Below are 18,795 nucleotides of genomic sequence, written 5' to 3'. Positions count from 1 at the left end.
CTAATACACAACAATATTTTCAAGAATACAGATTTTCGAAAGCAATTTTGAACTATGTCTTTAAACGATATCAGAACTTGGTGAAGGCCTTACAGATAATCATAGAACACAAGGTTAAGAAATTAACTTCCCTTGCGGTATGTTGAAATTGTAGCACATTCATGATTTTATTTTATTGAGAAGTTCCTGATGTAAATTCAAAACTAACCATATTTTGTCAACATTTAAGCTTCTTAGCCATGCCAAGAAAACCAAATAAAGATGAAAATAAAAGGTCTTTAGATCTTTTTCTCCTGTCAAGAAAATAACCCAAAATATAGCAATCTTAAAGGTATGATGTATGATGAACGCTTTGAGGCTAGGCACAGAGAGAGCAGGCAATCTTCATTTTGTTTACTTATTTATTTATTTTCACCACCAACATTATTAGCCATGCCTTTCTGCTAATCGATTTTAGCAAGTCGAGGTAAAACACATGCAACATTTTCTGGCAAAAGTTTAATGTCAAACAATATGTGATCCATACTGTGTGTCATCCTTGGGGGTTTATTTGACTTTGTCACAGTGACAGCCAACAGTGAGACTGAGAAGACTGTACAAATAAAAAATAAGACTAATCAAATAGACATGGCATTTTAATCTCAAAGTGCAAAATCATCGAACTGAAAATGATGGCATTGAAAAATTCCAGTGGTTAAAAATGAATCAAAACTTCATTACGCAGGCAGTGGAAGTGTGTTGAAAGATTTACCAGGGGTGTCAAGTTTTAGACACTCAGAAAGGCACCATTCTAGCCATCTTGATTGGATAACATGTATATACTTACGTCCTTACGATATTCAAAAGATAATACTGTTTCAGTATAAAACAAACAAACAAGTAAGAAATCAAAACCAAACTAACCAAAATATCCCCAGCCTTTCTTTCTACTCTTGGCAGATAGTAAATTATAACGATGAGTCTCCGTGTGCACACTGCTCGCTCACATGCTCACCAGCTTCTACTGCACAAAGGTACTCAGGGTAGCTTGGAATGTTGGTGGCTAGGATTACCTTTATTAGTTTACAAATAAAAAAGTTAAAAAGAAATACTGTGTTTAGGGTAAGGTAACAATTTCATCTAATCAGAGGAGAGTGAAGAGGAGGCGCTGCCTTCTAGGTGCTGTGACTTCTCCTTTTCGTGATTCTTCTCCACCTTGGTCAACATCTTCCCCACTCTGCTGGAATTACTTGGGTGTTCTGCAGTGGCCATGGTGAACATCTGATGAACTGAAATTCCATCGGAATGCACAGGAAGATACAGCTGATCTTCAAAAATGTCCTCTCCAAGACCACCATCCTGGGGAAGTTCTTTCGGGTGCCTGCGAACGGGCTGCAGCCTGGGGCTGGGCCTCAGCTCTAGCTCTGTCATGCCATCGCCACTGAAATTGGTTTCCAGATGATTGGTCCCTTCATGTCCCATCCATTTTTCAGTTTTTCTCCAGTGTTCAGAATTCAAACGATTAACTTCTGGAATGTCGTTGTCCCATTCAGGTTTACTCTCTGGACTTAATGTTGGTCGGTTCAAATGCGGGGTTCGAAGGTTGGCTGGCAAGGTCAAATGAGGTGTTTTCCCAACCGTATGCCTTGGGTCTTCATCTGAGTCAGCAGAGGCCATCTCCACTGACACAGAGCGCTCAGCAGAGACACCCAGGAACCCTTCACTTTGAGCAGTTTGAGTCTTATTTGTTTTCTTTTGCTCATAGTGACTCTTCAGCAGTGCAAATACTCTATCTACATCCTTCAAGTAATTAGTCCAGTCCACCAGACTAAGTCCGTAGTTTTGTCTGTACTCATAGATGTTTTCATTCACACTGTGTAGCTCTTCTAGGCCTTGCCAGTTGATGTCTGCAGTGAGACGGGGCTGATTAACCTTCCCATCCATCCCATAACTGTCCTCTGTGAAAAGAGAAGAAAGTGAATCATTAGTGGAGAAAAGATTTTCTACTTATCTGGACAAGCAACTTACATTGCTTTTCCAGAGTTAATCAATGAAAAATATGACACTCAAAAGCATTTTCCCCTAGTCATTTGTTATCACAGAATGGCCTTAGGTTACAAGTGATTAAACAACAGAAAATTGAGGGCGGGGAAAGATCACATTCGTGAAAACGTCTATGACTAAACATGGTGCTGAAAATGGCACTGTCTTTTCAGTCAGGGGATTTGGGCTTCACTCCTGGCCCCACTCAAATCAACTTTGTAACCAGAAGAGCATGTGAGTGAGCCCCTCTGAGTCTTGCTCCCTCATCTGTAAAGTGTAGAAATAATTGTATGATAAAATCATCACTACTTATAAGGTTGCTGGGTGAATGACAAATTTGAAAGTATTTGAATGTAATAGGCAATGCTTAGTATGATATTTTTATTTTGTATTCCCTGACACTCAGTATAAATGCAAATCTGAATGCAATTGAGTTCTTCAAATCAAATGCCCGGATTTATTTCTTTGATTGTTGTTTTTGCCCTGAAAGTTCTATGTCCTAGATAAATGTGTGCCTCAGATAACTGAATGGCTTTCTCATATGCAAAGAAGGCACCAGCTTTCTTTCTCTCAGATCTTTCTGCATCTCCAGGATGACTGTAGCCCTGCAGAAAACGACACTTGTTCTCTAGTTGTGCCTAAGTACCCTTTGGAAAGAGGTGGCCTAGATGAGTGCAATGACCACCCATAAAGCCACACAGACCAGCAAGAAGAATAAGCAAAACTACACCAAACTCATAACCTCGGTATAGCTAGAAGATAGAGAATCCTACAATCTTCAGATCACCTGTAAGTAAAAAATGGTAACACCAAATCCCAGCAGAGCTGAATGTCACGCTGTGGCCACAAGCCCTGGGAAAACAGTATGGAAGAGAGAAGAGGGAAGTGTCAATGGAGTCAAAGATTGATTGAAGGCCTTAGTGGAAAGAATGTCAAATCTTTTGCATAAAATACTGTAAAGATTCCTGGTGAGTCACAGCACTGACAATGAGAATGGGACCCCTAAGTTCCAGCCTTGTGCCTGTGCAGGATTCAAGGTGGCAGTCTGGAAGGCATTGCTTCAGGCAGAAAAGGATACAAAGAAAGAGAGAAGGGAGAAACGCACTTTGGAAACTGGGTGGTAAAACAAAGAGGAAGCAAAAGGTGGGAAATTTCAGGTCCTGCAAGAAAAAAGAGATAAGAAAAGTCGGAAGACACACAACCTCTCTCACTTTCATTCCTAAATAATAATAAAATAAAAAGGTAAAGAGAGAGTATACTTAGTTACAGTCACAGAAAAGAATTCTGTTAAACTAGGAGGCTTGTAAATACTATAAATCCATGAAATAAAAGCAACCTAAATCTATATCAAATTACTATAAAATAAAGAACAATGAGATACCATCTCATGCCAGTCAGAATGGTGACTATTAAAAAGTCAAGAAACAACAGATGCTGGCAAGGTTGTGCAGAAATAGGGAGGCTTTCACGCTGTTGGCGGGAGTGTAAATTAGTTCAACCACTGTGGAAGACAGTGTGGTGATTCCTCAAAGATTTGGAACCAGAAATACCATTTGACCCAGCAATCCCATTACTGAGTATACACTCAAAGGAATATAAATCATTCTGTTATAAAGACACCTGCACACATATGTTCATTGCAGCACTGTTCACAATAGCAAAGACATGGAATCAACCCAAATGCCCATCAATGATAGACTGGATAAAGAAAATGTGGTACCCATACACGTTGGAATACTATGCAGCCATAAAAAGGAATGAGATCATTTCCTTTGCAAGGACATGGATGAAGCTGTAAGTCATTATCTTCAGCAAACTAACACAAGAACAAAAAACCAAACACTGCATGTTCTCACTTATAAGTGGGAGCTGAACACTGAGAACACACGGACACAGGAAGGGGAACTCTATAACACTGGGGCCTGTTGTGGGGTTGTTGGGAGAAAGAGAGCATCAGGGAAAATAGCTAATGGATGGTGGGCTTAATACCTAGGTGATGGGTTGATAGGTGCAGCAAACCACCATGGTACACATTTACCTATGTAACATCCTGTACATGTATCCCACAACTTAAAAAAATAAAATAAACAACAACAACAAAAATAAAGTGGAAAACAAGAATTTAAAAAACCATCTTAAGAAAATGTCTCTGGTGAAATAAAGTGCAGAAAACCACAACACACCAGTGCTGTGTGAATTAAATGTTCTAAATCAAGCATCTGAGGATGGAAAAGCCATCTGAAATCAGAAATTAAAATATGAACCTAGCATCTCATGTCCAGTCCAGCTCTCCTTCAAGTATCAAGGCTATGGAGGAACAGTTTGAAACACATAAGAACGCAGGGGGTACTGTGCACATCAGTTCTTCTTCAGCAATCTTCCAGAGGATGTGACTCGTTCATCCAAGAAATCACTAGGGAAACTGAAGCAAAAATATAGAGGGTGCACATTTAATAGATTTATCAGATCTAGGATAAAAATAAAGGTAAAAGAAGAGTGAAAAAATAATATATGGATTTTATAGGACATGCTAGAAATAATGCAACGAAAAATGTGAGAGGGAGCACAGACCAAAAAGAATAAGCTCATTGAGTATGATTCAGGTAATAGTTGGGAGTGAAAGAAGGCCATCAAAAACTGAATAATGAGATAATGAAAGGTTAAATAAGATAACAGGAATTCAGGCCAGGCATGGTGCCTCATGCCTCTAATCCCAGTACTTTGGGGAGGCCGAGGCAGGTGAATCACTTGAGGTCAGGAGTTCGAGACCAGCCTCGCCAACATGGTGAAACCCCATCTCTGTTAAAAATACCAATAAATAAATAAATGAAAAAATACAAAACAGGGATTAAGGGCATTAACAATGTATAAGTACAAAGACAATTACCAAAATGCAAACCTTACTAAGTTCTGAAGGAAAAAGAAAAGAGCAACTATCTTGATAAAGAAGAAATTATAGAAGATGCAACGATAAATATATAGAAACACAATAGCTGATATCAGTCCAAAGCAGATCAAATACAGCAAGAATAAATAAGAATATGTATTGGAATATTACTGGAACCATCAAGCGGAGCTTTTGGTGTGCTCCCTTGTGGTAGCTACTGGGGCTCATAAAATGAGTGGGCATGAGGGGTGGTGTTGCAGCCATGTAGAGACGGGCTAAGCCTAGACCTATTTATTCCTCTTGCACTCTCAGACATATAATGCCAAAAAGAGAGCCAGAGACTGCAGATGTCTATGGGCCAGATTCCCCTGGGGTAGGCACCCCACGCATAGCTGGTAAGTGGATTACATGGGAGCAACCAGTGCTAGTAGCCCTGAGGGGCTAGACCAGGGTCCTAACAGAAATAGACACTTACCCCAGGCTGGGCTTTGTAGACCCAGTGGTAGATGCAAATGCTTAAAATATTATTACAGGATAGGAACAGAAAATATTGTACTAATTTGGACCACCAAGTTATATTTCTTCAGATCAAAGGACACATTTTATAGCCCACCGTGTCCAAAAGTGAGCAAAGATAGTTCACATCAAATGGACGTATAATGGTGCACATTATCCTTAGAATAACAATTCCATTAGAATAAGAAGGAATGGCAGTTAAAATATTTGCTGTCTAAAATGGGGGGAGACAAAAGCATTGAAGGTTGGCTTACATACCTTCACACCCAACATGAGAGGGCTAAGGGAGGGTCCCCCACTGGACAGATTTCTCTGCTTTGCAGGGGGATAAGAGGAGAGGGGCAGGAGATGATGCTGGTGTGATGATGCAAGTCTTCTGCACAGCACCTCAACTTGAATGGAAGCAGACTTAGCAAGAGGTACTTGCTAGACTATTACTGGTAGTCTAGTAATAATACTAGACTAGTATTACTGCCTGAAGTCTGGAGCGGCACAATGGATGAATCTAATGTCTCTTCCAAAGGTGGAAAACTTTGGTCATAAATGGAGAGATGGAGGAACAGTAACTGAGGCTGAAGGAGTGAATAATTGGGTTATATCATGAGTCATGAGAGAAATCCAATATTACATTAACAGCTCAAAAAGGGCTCAGAACAGGAGATGACATTGTCTCTTAGCTCCATTATACCAGACTCCTAAAAGGGTGAGGTCATATATTGCTAAGCCACTCCTGGCAAGATTCAACAGAAGCTGGCAAACCTGAATGGCCTTGCCCTAGGAGGTATTTTCATATGACAGAATGATGGACTGGACTAATTTTTGATGGCTGAATGGAATTCTAGTAATGTGCCAGTATATTTTGGCTTTTATAATCTTCTCACTAAGGGTTCATGGCCAGGGGACTAGGGCATAATAAGAAAAGATATATTTGATGTACCCCCAGTTCACAGAGATCCTAATGCCCTTGCAATCTCCAGGGAGATAAGAGTGTCTTTTATATGTTGAGGAGATGGCTAGGGTTCCCTAGACAGCTCTAGGTTGGGAGCTAGGCTGATAATCAGAAAGATCTCCACATGATTAGAGAGTTGGGACTCTCAGTCCCACCTCCTGACCTCTGGGGAGCGGACAGCAGCCTGGAGATTAAGTTAACTACAGCTGGTCAATGATGCAATCAATCATGCTTATGTAATGGAACCTTGTTAAAAACCTTAAACAATAACAGGGTTCAGAGAGATTTCCAGTTGGTGAATGCAACCACATGCTGTGAAGGTAGCACACTTCAAACTCAAGGACAGAAGCTTCTACGTTTGGGACCCTTTGGACCTTAGCCTATGTTCCTCTTCATCTGGCTATTGATTTGCATTTCTTATAAACTGGTAAATATTTTAAAAATCGTTGAAATATACAGAATTAAAAACACAAGAGATGGGGCTCACGCCTGTAATCCCAGCACTTTGGGAGGCTGAGATGGGAGGATTGCATGAGCCCAGGAGTTTAACAGCAGCCTGGGCACCATAGCAAGAACTCACCTCTAATAAAAATTTAAAAATTAGCTGAGTGTGGTGGCACATGCCTATAGCCCCAGCTACTCAGAAGGCTGAGGTGGGAGGATCGCTAGAACCCAGGAGGCTTAGGCTGCGGTGAGCCACGATTGCTACTATACTCCAGCCTGGGTGACAGAGGGAAATCCCGTCTTAAAAACAAAAACAAGAGACAACTTTGCAGACCTCAATGAGAACAAATTTGAAAACCTAGATGAAACATAGTTGCACAGGAAAATAGTTTGACCAAATTGACGCTGTTCAAAGAAAAACCTTAGCTGAATTAAGTTTGACAGTGTTTAATTGAGCAAAGAACGATTTGCAAATCTTGTAGCCTCCCAAGCCAGAGTAGGCTCAGAGACTCCAACGCAGCTGCGTGGTGGAAAACGATTTATGGACAGAAAAAGAAAAGCGATGGACAGAAAACAAAAATGAGGTACAGAAGCAACCAGATTGGTTACATCTCAGCGTTTGCCTTATTTGAACAGAGTTTGAACAGTTGGCCACCTTTGATGGGCCAAAACTCAGTGATGGGCACAAGAGTAAGCTACAGTCTGCATGCAACTCTATTTAGGTTATAGTTCATGATGTACAGAGAAACCTTTAGGCTGAACTTAAAATACGTGAGGAAGCAGCTTTAGGCTAAACTTGATTTAACAACCCAATATAGATAGAAGGCTTTAATAGAACAGTTTCCATAGAAGAAAAAGAAAGCCCAAAGAACCACTCTGCAAAGACACATCAGGTCTATATACTTTCACAGGAGAAGTTTACCAAATCTTCAATGAAAAGAGAATCCTGATAAACTGTTCTAGAGCAGACAACTCAAGAAGACTTCCAAACTCTTTTTACGAAGAAAGGATAACACTGATAGCTGCGATAGGCAGAAAAGTGGACTCCACCCAGCAAAGACGTCCACATCCAAATTCCTGGAAACTATGGACAAGTTCCTTTACCTGGCAAAAGGGACTCTGCGAATGTGACTAAGTCATGGATCCTGAGATTGGGGCATGGGAGTATCCTGGAGTATCCAGGTGGGGCCAGTGGGATCTCAAGAGTCCTTATAAAGGGAAAGGGAGGTGGTAGGAAGGAGGGTTGGAGAAGATGTGACCCCAGAAAACAGATGAAGGTGTGGGTTGGGGGAGAGACTGATTTGAAGATTGGCTACATTTTTGTATTTGAAGATGGGGGAAGAGACCATGAATGAGGAATGCAGGCAGCCCCCAGAAACTGAAAAAAGCAAGGACATTCTTGCCTTGAGCCTCCAGAAGATTTCAGCCTAGTAAGATTCATTTCGAATTTCTGACCTCTAGAAACACGAGAGAATAAATTTGTGTCGTTTTAAAGGAACAGTGGTAATTTATTACAGCAGCAATAAGAAACTAATATAATATGTAAGACATAATGCCAGTAAAAACAAAAATGAAATCACAGATTAGTATCTTTTAAAAATATGATACAAAAATCTTAAAATATTGGTGAACAGAATTCAAAATTATGAAAGCAACACACAATGACCCAGTGGAATGTATTTCAGGAATGAAAGGATTCATTCTTACCAAATCTATTAATATAATATACAATAATACTTTAACACATCTAAAGATAATAATTATCTGATCATCTTCATAGATGCTAAAAAATGCTTTTTGACAAATTCAACATTCATTAAAGATAAAAGCACTAAAAAAAAAAAGGACTGATGGCTATTTCCTTAGCACGATAAACTATATATAACTCAGTCCTAAAGCTTGCCTCTTATTTAATAGAGAAACCCTAAAAGCATTTTAATTGAAATTAGGAGCAGGGTAACATTATATTGGAAGTATTAGTTCACTCAGTTAGACATATCTCTACATATCTGTAGGTACAAAAATAGATGTTGAGGCTGGGCACAGTGGCTCATGCCTGTAATCCTAGCACTCTGGAAGGCCGAGGTGGGCGGATCACCTGAAGTCAGGAGTTCAAGACTAGCCTGGCCAACATGGTGAAACCCTGTCTCTACTAAAAATACAAAAATTAGCTGGGCATGGTGGCAGGTGCCTATAATCCCAGCTACTCAGGAGGGGAGGAAGGAGAATTGTTTGAACCCAGGAGATGGAGGTTGCAGTGAGCCAAGATCATGCCTCTGCACTTTAGCTTGGCAGACAGAGCAAAACTCTATCTCAAAAATAAAATAAAATAAAATAAAATAAAATAAAAAGGAATAGATGTTGATAGATGCACGTGTGTGTCTTAGCTCTATCCAGCAAAAGGATCTATAAGCCAAGACACCTCAGCAGCAATTGTATACACCTCAGACCCAGATTATGGTGTTCAAATGCCATTCCCCTTTAAAAGGAACTAGGGCCCTTTGGAGAAATGGCTGCTTTCAGATGTGGAGTGGCAAAAATGCAAGATGAACCTGGAACAGGCCTTTAGGCCAGAAAGCAATGAGGTAGTCAAAAAATGATGAGGATGCTTCAAAAGTACACGGAACTCAGGTGCAGGGACACCAGTGGCCAAATCTAAGACACTTTAATCATCAAAATAAATAATGATAGCAAGAGAATATCCATGGAATAAACTGAGAATCTGAGTTCATACTGATAGAAATAAATACACAGGAGAGGAGGAAAATCTCTTCTTTTATATTTTTGAAATAGGGTCTGACTCTGTCACCCAGGTTGGAATGTAGTGGTGCTATCTCAGCTCACTGCAACCTCTGCCTCTGAGTAACTGGGACTACAGGTGTTGGGACTATGCCCAGCTAATTTTTTAAATGTTGTATTTTTAGTAGAGATGAGGTCTTGCTATGCTGCTCAGGCCGGTCTTGAACTTCTGAGCTCAAGCACATATTCCTCTCACCTCAGCCTTCCAAAGTGCTGAGATTACAGGTGTGAGCCTCCACATGTGGCAGGGAAATCTCTTCTTTACAGTACAATGCTACCTAAGGAATGCAGGAGGAGCCAGGCATGGTGGCTCATGCCTGTAATCCAGCACTTCGGGAGATTGAGAGCTGGGAGAATCGCTTGAGCCCAGGAGTTTGACACTAGCCTGGGCAACAGAGTGAGACCTTGTCTCTGCAAATTTTTTTTTGTTTTTAAATTAGCTGAGGGTGGTGGGATGTGCCTGTAATCCCAGTTACTTGGGAGGCTGAGGTGGCAGGATCCCTTGAGCCTGGGAGGTCAAGGCTGCAATGAGCCAAGATTGCACCACTGTGCTCCAGCCTGGGTGACAGAGCAAGACCCTGTCTCACAAAAAACAAAACAAAACAAAACAAAACACCAAGCAAGAGGAATTACAGAGTGGAAGAAATCATCATTTGCAGCCATCATGGTAACAACAGATGATTCAGGCAGAAATGAATCATGGAATCATGAATGCCTTAAAAGCTAGTAGATGAATTACCTATTAATTAAAAAAGAAAAAAATTATAGTGGCTTCACCTAGCAAACTCCACCTTTGCCAAGTAATCAAAGGTAATACCACCAAGATGTCATGCAGCTCCTGATAAGATATCCCAACATCACAATATGTGGTATTCCTGACAAAAATCCACAGCTTCAGTTCAATCCTGACGAAACGTCAGACAAACCCCAATAGAGGGACATTTTACAAAATAACTGGCATGTACTCTTTAAAATATCATGACTGATAATGAGAAGTTGAGGAACTGTTCCAGATAAAAGGATGCTCGAAAGAGGTGAGTTTCCTGCAATGTGTGATTCTGGATTGAATCCCAGGCCAGAAAAGCAAAAAAGGATGAATATGACATTATTGGGACAATTGTTAACATTTGAACATGAAATGTGGATTTGACAATTGCATTGCAACAATGTTAAATTGCTTGATTTTGATAAATGCCTAACAGTTATATAAGAGAATGTTTTTGTTCTTAGGAAATACCTCCTAAAGCATTTATATATAAAGGAGAACGATGTTTGCAAATTACTTGCAAATGATTCAGAATAAAAGGTATGTATATATGTGGAGAAAGTGAGTGAAAGAACAAGAAAAAACAATAAAGCAAATGGGGTAACAGTTCTTGAAATTATTCTTGCAATCTTTCTGTAAATGTAAAGTTATATCAAAATAGAAAGTTAAACTTATTTGACATTAGAACTTAAATTTTCCATGTGTCTCCTGGTTTCTGCCTGTCTTCAGCTCAAAAAAGGAAACCTTTTTCTTGGGTCATTTGGAAGCTCTTTGTTCAGAGAGAAAAGGTATAGATAGGCTTGTTCTGACAGGTGAATTTTCAGAATAAATGTAGATGATTTCACGTTACAGATAATTATTCTCCAATCCCGGAAACAGAAAAGTCGTGAATCCACTAAGAGAAATTCAAGAACATACCCAGGTCGCAAGCCAAGTCACATTTCTTTCTAGATGACACTTACTTACTTTTTAAAACGTAACCACGTAATTACATCATGCTATATTCCACAGATGGGTAACTTAAGAGATGATGCATGCATGGAATTTTAACTCTACCTGGAGCAGTGTTACAATTAACAGGTGCTGATGATGTCATAAGAAGCAGAAGGGATTGTTTCTGCAGACACTGGCTGACTTCTGCAGCTTCTCTGGTCTCTTCTCTTCCCCTTTGACACATCATCTCTGTACCAGGTGCAAAGTCCTGAAAGTACCAGGCTTTCTCCTGTTTGTATTTATTTCTAGAATGTACTTCCCTGACTCATTAGCCCAGTCAGCTCTCAGCCTTCAAGATTAAGCATCATCCCCTCCACAGAGCCTCTCTGGCCATTCCCCTGGGTTGTGTGAACCCCTCCATTATGGCATCATCTACACCTGGTTCTGGGTATCTGTGCTCAGTAGCAAATTGAATTTCACCGGGCCGGGTGTCTACAGTTTCAAGAAGCAAGCAATGGGTCCATCAGAAATCACAAAGCCTTATATATAGTTTGTTTCTTGTTGCTATCTGGCAGGATATTTTAATTAATATAGCTATTCTCTTTCAAGTCTCATTTCTAATGGTGCTAATTCAAATTTCACAATGGAAAGAGCCCAGAGTATCTGCATTAATATATCTGCTCCTTCCTCCTAAGCCCTTCCATGTTTTGCTGAGCTCTTTGTTTTTTTTTCTTTGTTTGTTTGTTTCTGAAGGCACAGGGTTTCCAATATTTGGGCCAAATTGGTATTCATCTTGGGTGATTTTCATGCTACTTGAAACATAATATGTTTTAGCTTGAAATGGAATTTGATTGAGGCTTTGAAATTTCACATGTTCTGATTTTGGTGTCCTGCCAGTATCAAAAAGCCAATTTACAATTTGTTTTTGGATACTAGCAGGTCACTAAAATCAGAATTGGCCTTAGTAAAAAAGACCATAAATTTCTTTCTTTTTTGAGATGGAGTATCACTCTTGTTGCCCAGGCTGGAGTGCAATGGTGCAATCTCGGCTCACTGCAACCTCCGCCTCCCGGGTTCAAGCCATTCTCCTGCCTCAGCCTCCCGAGTAGCTTGCATTACAGGCATGTACCACCATGCCTGGGTAATTTTGTATTTTTAGTAGAGACAGGGTTTCTCCATGTTGGTCAGGCTGGTCTCGAACTGCTGATCTCAGGTGATCTGCCCACCTCGGCCTCCCAAAGTGCTGCGATTACAGGTGTGAGCCACTGTGCCTAGCCTTTTTTTTGGTAAGGTGAAAGCAAGTTTATTAAGAAAGTAAAGGAATAAAGAATGGTTACTCCACAGGCAGAGCAACCAGAAGACCATAAATTTCTAACCTACTTAATTTTATGGATGAATTGCAGGAATAGCTATTTATTTTACAAATGAAAGCCAATTAATGTTCAAGCATAAAGATAATCTAAAAATAGAAATAAATATATATGTCATTTATAGATGACTACCTATGTGTGGTCAATGGCTGATTATATCCACTTATTGGTAAATGCATATAACTTTTCCTCTTTATTAATATAGCATTGACATTAAAAACTGCAATTTTATCATCCATTAATATGAAGATAAATGTCCTTCAAAATTCCTGGGCTCAGCCAGGTGTGGTGGCTCACACCTGTAATCCCAGCACTTTGGGAGGCCAAAGCGGGCAGAGGATCACTTGAGCAGGAGTCTGAAATCAGCCTGGCCAACATGGTGAAACCCCATCTCTACTAAAAATACAAAAATTAGCCAGGCATCGTGGTCTGAACCTATAGTGCCAGCTACTAGGGAGGCTGAGGCAGGGAAATTGCTTGAACCCGGGAGGTGGAGGTTGTAGTGAGCCAAGATTGTGTCACTGCACTCCAACACTCCAGCCTGAGTGACAGGGCAAGAAAAAAAAAAAAGAAAAAAAGAAATTCCAGGGCTCTTTGATACAATTTATCTCTCACTATTCAAATTTATTATCAAACATTGGTCACACAATAACATGAATTCAGGGCTTACTTTTCAGGTAATATCTCATGAAATCCTTGTGTATTATTATGTATATATAATCACCTTATTAAAGATGAGAAAATTCAGCCATAATAAAAGAAGTTAAATAAATTGTCCAAGAGAACCAGTATAGTGTAGAGATTAACAGCACAGCTAGAACCAGACTCTCTGGGTTTGAATTTCACCATTTATCAGCTGTGTAATCTTGGAAAAGTTATTTAGTCACTCTGTGGCTTAATTTCCTCATCTGTAAAATAGGGATAATAAGCTGGGTGTGGTGGCAGGCGCCTGTAATCCCAGACTTGGGAGGCTGAGGTAAGGAGAATTGCTTGAACCTGGGAGGTGGAGGTTGCAGTGAGCCAAGATGGCACCACTGCACTCCAGCCTGGGCGACAGTGTGAGACTACGTCTTAAAAAAAAAAAAAAATGAGGATAATAATAGTACTGACCTCACAAAGGTGTTGAGAGGGTTAAATACATTAATATATGCAAGCACTCAGAAGAGCACTGGACCATAGTAAGTGTTGTAATACTGTAATGGTCCTCAAACTGGGAAGTGATGGAGCCAGAACTGACCCACAAACCAATGTGACTCACAAAACTATTCTCATAACTATTTATGTCACCTAATCTGATCAGCCCAAATCCTCTCATATTATTTCTCCCAGTTTAATGCTCTTGAATGTCTGCCTATTGCTTTTAGGACAGAGATTACATCCTTTGATGTAGCATGCAACTAGGGTGACCACATTTTTGGTTTGCCTGAGATGGTCCCAGTTTGTATCTGCTGTACTGGTATCCTGTTCAGTTTGGCATTTGTCCAGAATTTTTGATATTTTAACTTAAAAAATAGTTTTAAATACAGCTGTTTTATAGATCTATTGACTAGTTCATTGGTAAACAAATACATAACAATATTTATATAGAATTAATATAAATCATTAACTTTTTTTTTTTTTGAGACGGAGTCTCCCTCTGTCGCCCAGGCTCTAGTGCAGTGGCACGATCTCGGCTCATTGCAAGTTCCGCCTCCCGGGTTCACGCCATTCTCCTGCCTCAGCCTCCCGAGTACAACCCTTGGATTACAGGCGCCCGCCGCCACGCCCGGCTAGTTTTTTGCATTTTTTAAAGTAGAGACGGGGTTTCACCGTGTTAGCCAGGATGGTCTCGATCTCCTGACCTCGTGATCCGCCCGCCTCGGCCTCCCAAAGTGCTGGGATTACAGGCGTGAGTCACCATGCCTGGCCTCATTAACCATTTTTAATACTCCTCCCCCATGGTCAAAACATCCCTATTTGGAAGATAAATTATATCATCATTCTCCATATAACACGCTCCATAAAATAGGCCCTGGTTGCCTTTTCAGCTCATCCTTCTCTTCTCCTTCCCTTGCACCGTCACGGAACTGATCATAAGTCCCCACACGAGTCTTGCCTTCTGGTTGGACTGACTTCCTTTTCCATCCTGTGTCTGGATCACCGCACTGTTGCCTTCAGGATGTGGCATAAATGCCAACTCCTTGGAAAGCTTCCTCTGATTCTTTGGGGTTGGGTTGGAGCCCTCCCCTGGTTCTTATGGCGCCATAAATTTCTGGTCAAAGCACTTTGCATCATGCATTCTAACACCAGATTGTACTCCCAGTGAAGGCGGCGTTTGGCACAGAGGTGGTCGTTTAGATTCTTTCTGTCTTTATTTGTTGCATGGATGAATGAGGACACATTTTCCCCCTATGTATTGAAACTGATTAAAGATACATTTCATTCTGCAGTCTGGGGAGGATCTTAAGGAGTTCTGCACATGCTATACTTTAGTTTCTTCTATGGCACAAGAAACAAGGCCTGTGGAATAGGGTCACTATTGGAAAGGTAAGAAAAATGCTGAACACACTCTGAGCTTAGACTAAACCAAGTCTGACCTTAACCTTACCAGGGTGGCCACTGTTGTCACCCTTGCCACTACCCAGCTCTCATGGCAGAGCTTTGGCTGGATTTTGGTGCCTACTGGCTGCTCTGTGACACATCTCTGTGCACGCAATGGCCCTGGCTCTGACCTACACCCTAACGATCTTCACCCCAAGTCTCCTCAACACCTTAGGGGGCCAATTTCACCTCCAGCCCATTTAACCCAAAACCCCGACCCTGCCCCATCTCTTGTTTGAGCATCTGAAACAGAAAAGTCCAACAGTGCTAGTAAGACAGCTTTAAAATAAGATGGAGTCCCTGAGACGTGACAGGGAGAGGAGAATCTAGGAAGCTCCATTAGAGTAACCTAGAGCAGGACAGCGAAGGTTTGGTTTGTTCTCATTTCAAGAGGTTCAGGCAGTTCAGAAGATGGGCTGAGTGCTCAATTCTTGGTTGCCTGTGACTGATGATGGAGATTGGTGGTGTTGATGAATACCTTTTTGTCTTTCTTATAAAATATGCTAACATGCTTTGGAATTCATATCACTGAAATTCCCTTTCCCATACTCTTTCATTCATATAAATGTCCTGCATTTGGTATTATCTTCACCAATGTCTCCACCACTTACTGGGGCTTGGCCCCTGCCAGGGTCTGTTCTAAGCATGCCAACCAGGGAGGCTGGGATTTGAACTCAAACTAGTAAGGGGCTCCAGCGTCCACCCCCATGACCACAGTGCTGTATGGCACTAACACACAGCTGTGTCACCCATGGCCACCTTTGGCACACACTGTCACTATGGGGGAGATGAATCAAAATAAGCAAAAGCAATGTGGTCAGAGCGTGGCTGATGAGGGTGGAGCTCAGTGTGGTCTAACAGCTCAGAGGCTTGAAGCAAAGGATCAGGAAGCAGCTCTGCCAGGGGATGGCCACCAAGAACTGACCGTCTGCCCTACCAAGCCACGGGACACGTGGCCATGGCTGCCAAGAGCTCCTCTCGGCCTTCAAAGGGCAGCAGCATCAGCTTTCATACACAGTGGGAAAAATAAACACCCCATCAACCTGCTGATTTTTCTACATTTTGCAACACACTTAGAAGATGTTGCTTTCAAAGCAGCCACAAATTATTTCCTGAGTCATGAGTGCCACCTTCTAAGCTGTGCTCTCCCTCTGAGCTTGTCCTAACTGGAAAATGACCAGGGTGAGTATGCAAAGCATTTCAGCTGCCCCTCCTGCCTCATGCACAGGGAACAGCAAAAGGAAGAGAAAAGAAAAGAAAGGAAAAGAAAGAAATTGAACAGCAACAGAAAAAAAAAAAAGCTTGCTTTATGAAAATCCTCTAAATAAGTCTGAAGATTAATATTTGAAAATCCACCAAAAAGAAGGCAGTTTATAAACATTTATTTAGTTCATCTTGTACAGGATACATTTTAAAAAATGCTCTGTTGAATTTTCAAATTTCAAATTCTTCAGATCTGGTTCTTATCATTTCTCTCAGTCTTTTGTAATCAAATTTCACGCTAAAAATTTTTTTTTTTAAAATTAGTTTTCTAAAACTATCAAAATCTGAAAGAATTAAGGCACTGAAGCCTCCTAAGTGGCTCCATCAATGGAGAGCTTTGAACTGTTGGACCCCATTGGAAGACAGTACTTTTCCTGGCATTTCTGTACATGTTTTGCATCTGTTCTCATTCAATCCAATAAGATACAAGGAGCAGGTAAGGCCACATCAAACACTGCATTTGGGTGTTTAGTGAATTCCCAGGTATGACTAGGCAGATATTTTCCATGTCAAGATTTCCTGCTGCCACGTGGATATCCACTGAAAGATGGCTTGCCTTGTGGACTATGAAATGGCACAGTCTGAAAATGCCAGTTATTTTGAACTATAAAGTATCCTTAGATCTGTTCTGTGGTAAGGAGCTTACAAGGGGAAAAAAGCAACAGGTAACACGATGTTGCCCCTGCACATATGCTTTCAACAACTGAAGTTGCCAAGATTATGTGAAAATGATCTCAGAAACAATTGATTATCTGGCCCATTGAGTGGTGGTGGCAGGGATCAGGGAAGGGGAGGGTCCCAGATGCTTGTCATTTACACCCAAAGAGCAGTTAAACATTCTTCCTTTCAAAGTTGGCCAGGGGTGACTTCATGGAGAATGACTCTCTGATTCATCCCTGACCAGTCTTATGTCTTAAATAATCTGTGAACACCCTTTTATCTCTTTCATGACACTAGACTGAAAATCCCTTAGCTATAAATTGTCTCATAAAATAACTGTAAAGTCAATATTTAGAGATAGGTCCATTTAACATATTACACTTTGGAAATGTCTTAATGTGACCAATGGGAGGCAGGCAAGATCGTCCTTGTGTGCGGGATATTACCTCATCAGCCCATGCCCCAGGGAGACCAGCTCAAGGGTGGGGTCTTCTGCTCTGTCTTATGTGTGCTGGGAGTGACACAGGGTTGGTGTGGGGCAGATTGAGGACAGTTAAGATGAAGAACAAGAGAAAACAGAAAAAAGAAGACATACATAAATGGCTATAACATATCCCCGAAAGTCCAGCTTCCTTTGTTTTCATCTGCCCCATCGCCTTTCCTGTTGTCATTTGGCTTCTTGTTGGACTAATGACCTGCTTTGTAAAGGGAACCCTCTGAGACCATAGCTCTGGAGGTTAGAGGGGCAGAACAGGGTGCCAGGAACAGAAATATTCTTTGGTATATTAATTTTAAAGATATAAATACAGATGAAGAAGATTAATATAGATAAAGAAGATATTAATATAGATGGCACCATTTAAGTTCATACTTCTTTGATGGACGTTTTTCTCCCAAGTGGATCCATTAACTAGGGTACTGGTAACGTCCGTGCCTCAGTTTTGCCTCAGCAGAGGTGGTAAGGACAGTGCCCAGCTGCTTCAGGTGGCAGACCTGCCTGAGGTCTGTGCTCAGAGTAGAAAATTAGCAATGGTGAATACTGCCAGGTGACCAAGTGACACGGCCACCCGGAGTGTGTGTCCCCCCTCAGGAGCACAGTGAGGGATGGATGAGGGTTGGAGGGGGATAAAATGACAGGGCTGAGGGTTGTTTATGGAATGTTTGTGTGTTGTCCTGGTGCTATGTTGAGACTATTGAGTGTCTTTATTTATTTATTTTTAGAGACAGGGTCTCTCTCTGTTCCTCAGGCTGGAGGTCAGTGTCACTATCATAGCTCACTGCAGCCTCAACCTCCTGGGCTCAAGTGATCCTCCTGCCTCAGCTTCTTGAGTAGCTGAGTAGCTGGGACTACAGGTGTGCATCACCACAGCTGCCTAGTCAAAAAAAATTTTTTTGTCTCACTTTGTTGCCCAAGCTAGTCTCAAACTCCTGGACTCAAGCGATCCTCCCACTTGGCCTCCCATAGTGCTAGGATTACAGGCGTGAGCCACTGTGTGTGTCCCTTTACTAGTGTCTTGACTCCTGGTACTCTGTCCCCAACTCCCAGCACCTTCTCTTTATTCACCACCTCTCTGCAGAGCTTTCAGAATCTTATGGCTGCTGCTTT

General features: G+C 41.2%; 1 protein-coding gene across 3 annotated transcripts in view; it reads right to left on the bottom strand.

Moving 5' to 3' along the window:
- Positions 1-387: 387 nt before the first annotated feature.
- SULF1 (sulfatase 1) overlaps positions 388-18,795 on the bottom strand; it is a 196,784-nt gene continuing 178,376 nt past the window's right edge. For all 3 annotated transcript variants that reach the window (XM_011940921.1, XM_011940922.1, XM_011940920.1), the window contains one exon: positions 388-1,937. In XM_011940921.1, the coding sequence (XP_011796311.1) occupies positions 1,907-1,937 (31 nt within the window). In that variant the 3' untranslated portion in view covers positions 388-1,906. The remainder of the gene's footprint in view (positions 1,938-18,795) is intronic.

Source organism: Colobus angolensis, unplaced genomic scaffold (assembly GCF_000951035.1).
Source record: "Colobus angolensis palliatus isolate OR3802 unplaced genomic scaffold, Cang.pa_1.0 Scaffold194, whole genome shotgun sequence".
Lineage (NCBI taxonomy): Eukaryota > Metazoa > Chordata > Mammalia > Primates > Cercopithecidae > Colobus > Colobus angolensis.
This window is presented reverse-complemented; position numbering and strand designations above follow the sequence as displayed.